The sequence below is a fragment of the Haliotis cracherodii genome, unplaced genomic scaffold, assembly GCF_022045235.1.
Source record: "Haliotis cracherodii isolate W230 unplaced genomic scaffold, xgHalCrac1.p SCAF_10, whole genome shotgun sequence".
NCBI lineage: Eukaryota > Metazoa > Mollusca > Gastropoda > Lepetellida > Haliotidae > Haliotis > Haliotis cracherodii.
This window is the reverse complement of record NW_027266265.1, coordinates 2157341-2170868: the sequence shown is the minus strand read 5'-3', so window position 1 is coordinate 2170868 and position 13528 is coordinate 2157341. Positions and strand designations below refer to the sequence as shown.

At 41.3% G+C, this 13528-nt stretch overlaps 1 protein-coding gene across 1 annotated transcript; it reads left to right on the top strand.

Annotated features, from left to right (window-relative positions):
- The first annotated feature begins 1047 nt into the window (after positions 1–1047).
- On the top strand, positions 1048–12387 carry LOC139444588 (uncharacterized). Its single transcript, XM_071225490.1, has 9 exons — positions 1048–1129; positions 5461–5672; positions 6890–6967; positions 7352–7508; positions 8022–8115; positions 9172–9253; positions 10418–10501; positions 11657–11808; positions 12147–12387. The coding sequence occupies exons 1-9, from the start codon at positions 1048–1050 to the stop codon at positions 12385–12387; spliced, it is 1182 nt and encodes a 393-aa protein (XP_071081591.1).
- Positions 12388–13528: the final 1141 nt, after the last annotated feature.

Genomic DNA, 13528 nt, shown 5'->3' with positions numbered 1-13528 from the left:
CAAGCGCCTCACAATGTGCACTAATACCCTTTTCTTTAATGGAGTGTGAGTGAGTGAGGTAATGCTTTACGTCACATCGGCAATATTTCAGCCATATCGTGACGAGTCTTTAATGGAAAAGTACGATTAAATTTGATAGATTTTGAAAATACCTCTCTTAGCTAAAGATAGATCAATTCTGTGAACACAGATCAGCGGACATTCTGAAACTTCCACACCATGATATAAATGAAATGTTTTAATAAAACGACTTTTGACAAACTGTATGTTCATTGGTTCACCGTCGGTAACACGTGGCCATAGGTGTATCCCTCGCTCTACACAAACCCATTCCTAACGTGAATGAACTTAGTGTCCGAAACGTAAAAGACAATGCACACCAAGAGAATGTGAGTGAGTGAGTGAGTTGGGTTTAACGCCGCTTTTAACAGTATTCCAGTTATATCACGGCGTGTCAGCTTAATGTGGGAGGAAAGCCCGAATAATGCAGGTCTCAGATGTTTACCACTTCGGTGAAACCCACGAGCACGGGGATGGTGCTGACAAACCTAGAAACATAATCGGGGCGAAACGGGATTCGAACCCACAATCATAGGTTTTTGGCTGGCCAAGGGCCGCAACCCTGCACAGCGAATCGCGGCGCGTTGGACGACTGGGCCACCCGTGCCCCCAACACCAAGAGAAACTTGTCAAAATTGAAAGTATTTTTTGATACATTTGATATTTACTATTTACATTTATATAATTTACAATAACCTTATATGTCTGTCAAACGTTGTTTAATAACTTATAATTGTTGTACAAACATTATTCCTCACTGTACTCTACAGTTACATCTTCTACAAGGAATCAGTGTATTACTCATCAGACAGTCGGTACAGATGAACACAAACAAACAAAGGAATGCCTCCGACAATTATCGAGATGAAAGATCATCGTATCTATATTGCTCCAGGTCGTGAAGCAATTTAGGCGTGAAATCCATATCTGATGTGTAATTGTGTGATCTCTAGCCACGCACAGTCTTCCTGTCACACGTCATCAGTGATGTGGAGGTGTGTGCTGGTCCTCCTGTGCTTAGGGGGAGCTCGACCAGTGTTCTTCGGGGACAGTATCCGTGAAATAAAAGGTAGGCTGGATATCGCAAGTACTTGTTTCTACATACGTATGTCCACTGTCACTCACATATATAACCACGAGGCTGTTGTCATGTGGGGTTAAGATATAAATACAGCGTTTGACTCATATTAATCCCAAATGACAAATTTATTTATTTATTTATTTATTTATTTATTTATTTATTCATTCATTCATTCATTCATGTATGTATGTATGTATGTATGTATGTATGTATGTATGTATGTATGTATGTATGTATGTATGTATGTATGTATGTATGTATGTATGTATGTATGTATGTATGTATGTATGTATGTGTGTGCGTATGTATTCATTCATTCATTCATTCATTCATTTATTTATTCATTCATTCATTCATTTATTTGAAATAAACGACGTTGTTATGGTACAATAAAACACTAAACGGAGAATATACCAACCGAATCGTTTATTTCTTATATGCGATATCAAAATTATGTACAGCCTCTTAAAGGATTTGATAAAATGTACAAACTTTAAAAAATAGTTAGCTTAATTTTAATAATGACGACGCCCTGAATAGAACCCGACCTCGACAACGTGGAACAAGTCCATTTTATGAACAGGTGTGTTAAGTTTGGTATTTCCTGCATGTTCTGAAAATCCTAACGTCGATTATCTGTACCCTTTCTCCAAATACCGATCGTCATATCTGTCCCACTTTTGGATGCAATTGTTCGGCCACTGCGTTTTTCTGTGTATCCCAGCTAAATCTATTGGGAACGACTAACTGGACCCTTCCCTCTAAAAAATAAAGTCGTCCAATATAGGGCGTCATCAAGCTGCAAGGGCACATTCGAATCTCCAGAAATGACGTCATGATAGAACAATGCTTCATCGAGAAAAAACAAGCTTTGTCCTGCATTGCAATTTGTGATTTATTGCGTAGCTGTCTTATGTACATCAGTATAACCCTAGCTACACGAGTATACACACATACAACTGTGTAGCTGTCTCATGTACATCATTATAACCCTAGCTACACGAGTATAAATACATACAACTGTGTAGCTGTCTCATGTACATCATTATAACCCTAGCTACACGAGTATAAATACATACAACTGTGTAGCTGTCTTATGTACATCATTATAACCCTAGCTACACGAGTATAAATACATACAACTGCGTAGCTGTCTTATGTACATCATTATAACCCTAGCTACACGAGTATACACACATACAACTGTGTAGCTGTCTCATGTACATCATTATAACCCTAGCTACACGAGTATAAATACATACAACTGTGTAGCTGTCTCATGTACATCATTATAACCCTAGCTACACGAGTATAAATACATACAACTGTGTAGCTGTCGTATGTACATCATTATAACCCTAGCTACACGAGTATACACACATACAACTGTGTAGCTGTCTCATGTACATCATTATAACCCTAGCTACACGAGTATAAATACATACAACTGTGTAGCTGTCTCATGTACATCATTATAACCCTAGCTACACGAGTATAAATACATACAACTGTGTAGCTGTCTTATGTACATCATTATAACCCTAGCTACACGAGTATACACACATACAACTGTGTAGCTGTCTCATGTACATCATTATAACCCTAGTTACACGAGTATAAATACATACAACTGCGTAGCTGTCTCATGTACAACATTATAACCCTAGCTACACGAGTATAAATACATACAACTGTGTAGCTGTCTTATGTACATCATTATAACCCTAGCTACACGAGTATACACACATACAACTGTGTAGCTGTCTCATGTACATCATTATAACCCTAGCTACACGAGTATAAATACATACAACTGTGTAGCTGTCTCATGTACATCATTATAACCCTAGCTACACGAGTATAAATACATACAACTGTGTAGCTGTCTTATGTACATCATTATAACCCTAGCTACACGAGTATAAATACATACAACTGTGTAGCTGTCTTATGTACATCATTATAACCCTAGCTACACGAGTATAAATACATACAACTGTGTAGCTGTCTTATGTACATCATTATAACCCTAGCTACACGAGTATAAATACATACAACTGTGTAGCTGTCTTATGTACATCATTATAACCCTAGCTACACGAGTATAAATACATACAACTGTGTAGCTGTCTTATGTACATCATTATAACCCTAGCTACACGAGTATACACACATACAACTGTGTAGCTGTCTTATGTACATCATTATAACCCTAGCTACACGAGTATACACACACACACAACTGTGTAGCTGTCTTATGTACATCATTATAACCCTAGCTACACAAGTGTACACACACACACAACTGTGTAGCTGTCTTATGTACATCATTATAACCCTAGCTACACAAGTATAAATACATACAACTGTGTAGCTGTCTTATGTACATCATTATAACCCTAGCTACACGAGTATAAATACATACAACTGTGTAGCTGTCTTATGTACATCATTATAACCCTAGCTACACAAGTATAAATACATACAACTGTGTAGCTGTCTTATGTACATCATTATAACCCTAGCTACACGAGTATAAATACATACAACTGTGTAGCTGTCTTATGTACATCATTATAACCCTAGCTACACAAGTATAAATACATACAACTGTGTAGCTGTCTTATGTACATCATTATAACCCTAGCTACACGAGTATACACACATACAACTGTGTAGCTGTCTCATGTACATCATTATAACCCTAGCTACACAAGTGTACACACACACACAACTGTGTAGCTGTCTTATGTACATCATTATAACCCTAGCTACACGAGTATAAATACATACAACTGTGTAGCTGTCTTATGTACATCATTATAACCCTAGCTACACGAGTATACACACATACAACTGTGTAGCTGTCTCATGTACATCATTATAACCCTAGCTACACGAGTATAAATACATACAACTGTGTAGCTGTCTTATGTACATCATTATAACCCTAGCTACACGAGTATAAATACATACAACTGTGTAGCTGTCTCATGTACATCATTATAACCCTAGCTACACGAGTATAAATACATACAACTGTGTAGCTGTCTCATGTACATCATTATAACCCTAGCTACACAAGTGTACACACACACACAACTGTGTAGCTGTCTCATGTACATCATTATAACCCTAGCTACACGGGTATACACACATACAACTGTGTAGCTGTCTTATGTACATCATTATAACCCTAGCTACACGAGTATAAATACATACAACTGTGTAGCTGTCTCATGTACATCATTATAACCCTAGCTACACGAGTATAAATACATACAACTGTGTAGCTGTCTTATGTACATCATTATAACCCTAGCTACACGAGTATAAATACATACAACTGTGTAGCTGTCTTATGTACATCATTATAACCCTAGCTACACGAGTATACACACATACAACTATGTAGCTGTCTTATGTACATCATTATAACCCTAGCTACACGAGTATACACACACACACAACTGTGTAGCTGTCTTATGTACATCATTATAACCCTAGCTACACGAGTATAAATACATACAACTGTGTAGCTGTCTTATGTACATCATTATAACCCTAGCTACACGAGTATAAATACATACAACTGTGTAGCTGTCTTATGTACATCATTATAACCCTAGCTACACGAGTATAAATACATACAACTGTGTAGCTGTCTTATGTACATCATTATAACCCTAGCTACACGAGTATACACACATACAACTGTGTAGCTGTCTTATGTACATCATTATAACCCTAGCTACACGAGTATAAATACATACAACTGTGTAGCTGTCTTATGTACATCATTATAACCCTAGCTACACGAGTATAAATACATACAACTGTGTAGCTGTCTCATGTACATCATTATAACCCTAGCTACACGAGTATACACACATACAACTGTGTAGCTGTCTTATGTACATCATTATAACCCTAGCTACACGAGTATAAATACATACAACTGTGTAGCTGTCTCATGTACATCATTATAACCCTAGCTACACGGGTATACACACATACAACTGTGTAGCTGTCTCATGTACATCATTATAACCCTAGCTACACGAGTATAAATACATACAACTGTGTAGATGTGTTATACAGATGTATACTATAAAAAGACAGCCTCTTAGTGTTTACATCAATCTGTATGTTTGGCAGAGTCGATATCTGTCTGTCTCAATATTGTTAGTACTAATACCCTTTTTTAATGTAGTTAAGTTAAATCATTGATTATATATAGTCAATATACGGAGCACTATTTCTATGAAGTTGCGATGCATGTATTAAAGTACACGGCAATTGATGTTCAATATTTTAAGAATTGTCATGGGTGAGTACGATCGACACGTCAGGACCTGTCAGGTCGTCAACGGGCATGCCTGTGAGGCTCCACCTGATGCTCCATACACTGCAGGGAGCCATGGAGCTGAACCTAACTCTCAGTCCAGTCAACACAGTCAACATGCCCGTGTACAGCATCCACAACACCGGAGGCAACTACACCGCGACACGCAGTCAGCCGCTGAACGAGGTGAGCCAATGGCGACCTCGGCGAAATGTGGCCACATCTCTGATTCAGTCTCTCAGTCAATACCTGACACGCCCTCTATAGCAGTCAATCAGGCCAACCCTTTGCGACCCCTGATCCAGTCTCTCAGTCAATACCTGACACGCCCTCTATAGCAGTCAATCAGGCCAACCCTTTGCGACCCCTCATCCAGTCTCTCAGTCAATACCTGACACGCCCTCTATAGCAGTCAATCAGGCCAACCCTTTGCGACCCCTCATCCAGTCTCTCAGTCAATACCTGACACGCCCTCTATAGCAGTCAATCAGGCCAACCCTTTGCGACCCCTCATCCAGTCTCTCAGTCAATACCTGACACGCCCTCTATAGCAGTCAATCAGGCCAACCCTTGGCGACCCCTCATCCAGTCTCTCAGTCAATACATGACACGCCCTCTATAGCAGTCAATCAGGCCAACCCTTGGCGACCCCTCATCCAGTCTCTCAGTCAATACCTGACACACCCTCTATAGCAGTCAATCAGGCCAACCCTTGGCGACCCCTCATCCAGTCTCTCAGTCAATACCTGACACACCCTCTAAAGAAGTCAATCAGGTCAACCCTTGGCGACCCTTGATCCAGTTATGAAATATCCTTGAAATACAATTAGTATTTTTTATACTCATATGTTGTAAGCAGGGTCGGCTGCCTATCGAAGTTTCAATCTGAGCAAAGTAAACTCAAAACAAACATCAATGTTCCTTTGATAGTGTACCTGTGGGCGACGAAACACGACGAGTGTATGTTTGATCATTCTTTCTCCGTTCGGAACTGCCGGTTAACGTTCGTTTACATGACACAGAAATCAGATGTTCCAGTGTTCATTTTCCTATAGTTAGTAATTCCAATGTCGACTTCAGGCGCCCATTCACAGGACAAACGCTTCTACTGGTAGCATTTCAGTATACGACATCCACACGGGACTAAGGGGACATAACTCACTGTAGAGATCTGATCAAGGTTCCAATCAGTTCACTATTCTATGCTCATGGGTATGAACAAAATCTCTGTTTCCCTCCTAGTTATAACTAGATTACAGGTCGTGAATTCACTCATGTCTAGGTATTTTCATTCTCCAATTGTGATGAACAGCACTGTGTGTCAGGTTTCTGAAACACGATATAGTATTGTGCATGCGTGTATAGTACATGTGTGTGACGTATACTATTCTGTATGGTTTCAGCACTGTGGAATCTACAGGGATATAAAACACAAAGGAGCGTTTGCGTGTAGACGAGAGACGGATGGTCAGTTCGATATTGTAAGTAGTGCATGAGTACCAAGTACTTTCATGCTGATTTCCTGCACACCAATTATAATATAATGCAATGGTTAGGCCGATGTTGAATGAAAGAAGTGCAATAGACATTTTTGGGGCTGTTATGCGCCAGAAAAATAAAATATCCTGGATCCCTCTTCGATAAAATCAGAATTTGCCACTCATGACAAAATAGACAATAGGTTTTTATACTGTGATACTGTTGTCAAAAGTGAGTGAGTGTGGTTTTACACCGCTTTTAGCAATACGTCAGCAATATCAAGGCGGGGGAACATCAGAAATGGGCTTCACACATTGTACTCATGTGGGGAACTCGTGTTGATGTTGATGTTTCTTCAAGTGTCAAGCATTTCATTTTAATGGCAGATGGGCTCACTTCTTCTCCATGGTCGCCAGTACCGCCTGTGGCCCGCAGCTACAAACAGAGCCGACCACGCCCACATCCACGTCATGAGAACAGTGGAGGAACCTGCAGTACGCACATCGGATTTCCTCATCAAAAATACTTCCAACATACTCAGTGGTAAAAGCTAAATACATTGTGAGTGAGTGAGAGAGTGGAGTTCGAGCCAGTTTGAACAGTATTTCTGTTACATCACGGCGTGATGGGGAGGCTGCAGTATTTCTGTTACATCACGGCGTGATGGGGAGGCTGCAGTATTTCTGTTACATCACGGCGTGATGGGGAGGCTGCAGTATTTCTGTTACATCACGGCGTGATGGGGAGGCTGCAGTATTTCTGTTACATCACGACGTGATGGAGGAGGATGCATGTTTTTGACGTTTACTACTTTGGTGGCACCAACGATCATGGTTGTAACAAAATAAGAAACATAATCAAGCCCGCCGGGATTCGAACCCACAACCATAGGTTTCTGTCACACCTAAGGGGCGGGACTTTGTACAGCGAACTAGACCAACAGTGTATCCTCAAGTACTTGAAGCACATTTGATGTGGAGTGTTAATATTACATAAAGTATAGTATTATCAATACATACATGTTTATCTGGTTTATGTCAATACAAGTTGTTTCAGAAGTGGGAACTGTTACACCCCCTTCATCGCGCGAGACCACGCACATTTACACAGTGGAACTTGTGATGCACACAGATTACAAGGACTTCACCAAGTAAGTAAGTAAGTAAGTGAGTGAGTGTGTTTTACGCTGCTTTTAGCAACATTCCAGGGCGGGGAACATATCAGGGCGGGGAACACCACAAATGGGCTTCACACATTGTACCGAGGGGGGAATCAAACCCGGGTCTTCGGCGTGACGATCGAACGCTTTAACCACAATCCTACAATCCCGCTCATTTCAACGCGTGCATGTTTGGGACTTTCAATAACACTATATGCATAATATAAACGTCAACGCATAGAATGATCTGTCTCGAATAGTTGTAGAAACAGATTCCCTTCGGCGTAAAAGCGAAAAAGTGGTGAAAAGTGTGTGAATGGAACACTGAAAGTGGTACATGGTAAGCTCCGGATTTGGCACACAGGTGCCCGGATGAAGCCAGGTGTGGTTTGTGGCGGGTGGCACCGGTGAGTCGAGCGTGGGTGTGCCATGGACTGAGTGGCCATTGGTGTGTGTGGCGGGTTGAGGGAGAAGGGGGGGGTGGGGGGCATTTATATGATATTTGAACATGAGTAATTGCACGTCTTTGACCTAAGCTGAAGTTCTAAGGGAATGTTTTGTTTGTTTGTTTGTTGTTTAACGCCGCACTCAGCAATATTCCAGCTATATGACGGCGGTCTGTAAAATAATCGAGCTGGACCAGACAATCCAGTGATTGACATCATGAGCATCGATCCTCGCAATTGGGATCGATGACATGTATCAACCAAGTCAGCGAGCCTGACCACCCGATCACGTTAGTCGCCTTTTACGACAAGCATAGTCGCCTTTTACGGCAAGTATGGGTTGCTGAAGACCTATTCTACCCCGGAATCTTCACGGGTCTCTACGGGAATGTAAATAGCAGCTATACAAAACCATATGGTTACAACTCACCTGCGGTCACAGAGTTGCTTAAAGCTTCAATACAAAACAGCTTTCTTCATTCCTTTCAGCCTAAGCGTACGTACCTGCTAGAATTTTAGAATAACAAATTTAGGATATTTTCCGTTCTCGTCCATTGGAATATCGAGACTTGAATGTTTCCATACTTATCCTCTGTTTCAGCTTCCAACAACGGTTTGGTCTGACGTCAATACCAGACACGACATCTTATATGGCTCTCTGGTATGCGACGGTCGCGGAATTTGTAAGACATATTCCCAAACAAAATATCGGTATCTATGTTGCAAACATGTGTGTGTGTGTGTGTGTGTGCGCGCGTGCGTGCGTGTGTGTGTGTGTGTGTTTATTCTTTCATACAGTCTATAATATACCACCTATATCACAGCCCCCTATATCGAAATCGAATCTGGACCAGGTAAACAAGTGGTTGACACTATGAGCATCGATTCACTCCGTCAGGGAAGGATCATATACGCGCGTGTGTGTTCCGTAACGCCACACCCTCATGTATACAGCCTGATGGGTGTGTGGCTAGATCTTGTCAATCGTGAGCATATGATGTCAAAGTTGTATTGAAAAGTCGTAAACTGGAGGTCGTGATTATCCGTAGTTCAATATATTATCGATATTATTCGTTTGTTTCTTGTTTAACACTGCTCTCAGCAATATCCCAGCTCTATTTCGGCGGCCTGTAAATAATCAAGTTTAAAGCAGGCAATTCAGTGACTGATATCATGAGCAACGATCCACGTCTAAGGGGTACGTTGACACGCCCTCAACCAAGTCACCGATCAAGATGCCTCTTCCTGCCCGGAGTCCCCATGGTTTACGATGACATACAATCCGCCTGGTCCTAGAATGTAACCAGCCCATCCAGAGACACGAAGGGACACTGAGGACTTATTGTATCCCGGAATCCTCACCGGTGCAGAACGATATGGCTGACATATTGCCGATGTGACGTTAAACTTTAACTCACTCACTCACCAGTGCAGAGGGTGAACAATATCATCAATGTGCATCGCAAGTTAGCTCAACTATTTAATGTTGCCATGGAAAAATTGAAACCGAAGCCGATTAGGAGGATATGTGGATCTGTTGGTCAGGCTCGATGACGTGGGTCAATGCGTCATTTCATCAATATCCTATTTCTCGGGGACAGAGATTTCTACAGGCCACCGCCATATAGTTGGAATATTCTTCGACTGCAGTATTGGTATGACGGGATATCATCACTATACAGTGTTGTAGGGAAACCACCACTTCAGCTGGTGCATAATAACATAATTGTAATAAAAGGACAAGTGTAATTCTGTATGTACAAAATTAAGACAAAATTGTAAGTGTACATGTCTTAAAGCTAATGGTATAAATATTAGTCTGCTAAGTTTTGTTTGTATATTTACAGATGACGTTGACATACGGAACAATCGTTGAAGATAACCCAGATATAAACATCATTGTCAAAGCTTTAAGTCTTGTCATAGCGACGGTATGTCGGATTCTTTTGTTGCGTCTTTGCGAGTGAGTGAGTGAGTGAGTGAGTGAGTGAGTGAGTGAGTGAGTGGTGCTTTGAACAGTATCTCTGTTACATGACGGCGTGCGGTTTTAATTTGGGAGGGAAAACCAAGATGACGCATATCACAGACGTATACTTTGGTAAGAGCCACGATCATAGACGCACAAATGAGGATTAACATGGGAATCAAACCCGGATCGTCAGATTTGGGCAAGTGTGAGAAGAGTAAATCTTCTCGGGAAAGGGGGCGGTCGGGTAGCCTGGTGGTTAAAGCGTTCGCTCGTCACGCCGAAGACCCGGGTTCAATTCCCGACATGGGTACAATGTGTGAAGCCCAGTTCTGGTGTCCCCCGCCGAGATATTGCTGGAATATTGCTAAAAGCGGCGTAAAACCATATTCACTCACTCACTCACTTCTCGGGAAAATGTGGCGTCTGTGTTCCCAGACATGAAACTTGAGAATTGACTGTCACTTTGTGTGAGCTCATTGGAGTATGAACCTTCATACAAAGTTTGGCCCTCGCTCTGTAACGGTTCCTACTCCAATAAACTCACGCAAAGTGAAAGTCAATTCTTATAATTGTTTTCCACAATTTCTTACTTCAAAAGATATAGGCCTAGAACTATACACAAATGTATTTAGTACGTGTAACTTCATGTTTACGCTGAGTTCGAGATTAAAGAATCTAATGGATCAGAAAGAACGCATCTCTATGTATTCGTGCTAGGGAATGCGCAGGGTTCCCCCAGGAACGTGGAAATAGTTCAATGTGTACGTCATTTAAAGAACACGGTCACGTGAAAAACGTAGGGACATTAAATTGTGTCGTTCAACCACTCATGAACGTCACATTCTCGGTCATGCGACCGCCCACTCGTCCAGTGAAAAAGCCGTATATCGTGTAAACTTTAAAGTAAAAACTTATTTGGAGTATATTAACAAATCAATTACCGGCTAGATATAGCAATAAGAGGCATAATACTATATTCGCTTCCGCCCCCCACCCCCTCCACCACCCACCCTCAACTGCACCAATGCGGGCCTTCTCCAGTATCGAGCTGACACGTCGTGGTATTATTGAAACACTGCCCAAAGCGTCGTTTAAAGACTTACTCATGCACTCACAGTCCCCAGGGGACTCACCGTGGTCAGAAAACAACGTCCGGACCGACGGGTCCATCGACGCAACAGCAGCTATTCATGACTTCAGGAGTCATCGCCGTGTGCTTGTTGAGCAGCAAGCCGCACCCCGGGGCGACCATGCCATGGCCTTTACAGGGTAAGCCTCACCCCCATTCTGTATGTAAAGTACTTGTATTTGGTTTTCCGAGGTCCACATTAAACTGGAATGCTCAAACTAAGCCCAAATAAATCCATTTGTGGAATCCACTGTTATCTTTTCTAAGAGTTTCTTTAATATGGCAATAAGTGAATGACAGCTCTTTAACAATCTGATTTGGATGTACAGGCCACACCTGTGTGCAGGTGATGTGGCAGATTGTGTATTGCGTATGTAGCAGGGCGTGGTCATCCCACAGATGACATCCTCACCTTGTCAGCATGCAGACGGGGTTAACCTCTTTGGTCATGTGGACAAGTCGTCCGACATCTGATCAGAAGATCCGTGGTTCGAATCCCATCACGCTACATTGGCACCCAGCGTGGGGCTGAGTACGTTCATATTCGATTTGGGCAAAATAAGCCCCAGTACCCTACCATGCGGCCTGGGACGTGCCTTCTGTTGACGGGGGAGCATGAAGCAGGGCGTGGAGTCATCCCACAGATGACATCCTTACCTTGTGAGCATGCTGACGGGGTTAACCTCTTTGGTCATGTGGACAAGGCGTCCGACATCTGATCAGAAGGCCCGTGGTTCCAATCCCATCACGGGACTCGGAAATCTTATGGCCGCTACACGTATGTTGTGCCATGATATTATTTATCTGACACAGCAGTTATTTCGATACCTCACATCTCGACTTAATAGTGCGGGGGGAATCACAACCTCCTCTCACTATATTCTTTAATGATGCAGTTTGCGTGTTGACGAGTGTTAGTGTACAAGAAAGTATCACTGTATCGCTGTTAATAACTCCCTCAAACTTTGCAAGCTAATCTAATACTGAAATACGATAATCGACTTCTCAGTAATCTTTGTGTCAATACCATGTGTGGTTTTAACTGAAGGTACGACATGTGGACAGCTTCATCTGGTGGATCCGTTCTAGGTAAGGCGTTATACGGAGTATGTATACTCACTGAACAAAGTAACCTTGCTTCATATAAAGTGGTGTAAATGTTATGTTTTTGAAAATAACAATATAGTATTTGGTTATTAGTCTGATCAATGTTTTATCATATGTCTCCATTAATAAGTATTGAAAGATGCAATATTTACTTTCAAAATATATGTATTAATATTGTACTGTGTATGGAGTTAGTATATCACTTGCAAATAATCACTAGTATCAAATGTTTATATGTGGGGTTAAATACCTGCGAGAATATCGATCTTTCAAAAAGTCCTCAAAGATCACTAGATCCATGTAATCTTAGAATCGTTATCAGTTGTTTCATCATCCCTCAGTGATGACATCCGTGATACATATTGCCTTGTCGAATACCTAACGAAAATATTGAATCCTAATATTGGTAAGTCTGATTTCCCCTTCAATCTCAGCAGTTCATGAAAACAATAATTCATAAATGTCATAAACCGACAAAGAAGGATACACTGCACCACCATGACATCTGTGATACCTGTTGTTCCCATACACAGTTATATAGTTATAGTTATAGTTATAGTTATGATTCATTTTTAAAGCAATCTAAAAGTTTTCTGTGTTTGTTTTCTAAAACAACGCTCGGAATGCTCTCATGTGTAGACATATCATAAGGACATATTCATCGCTTAATATAGATATTATGTGGTAGGCACAACATATTTTCGTCATGTCAACAAAAGCAACAAAATCATTCCATAATTAAAAGAAATTTCC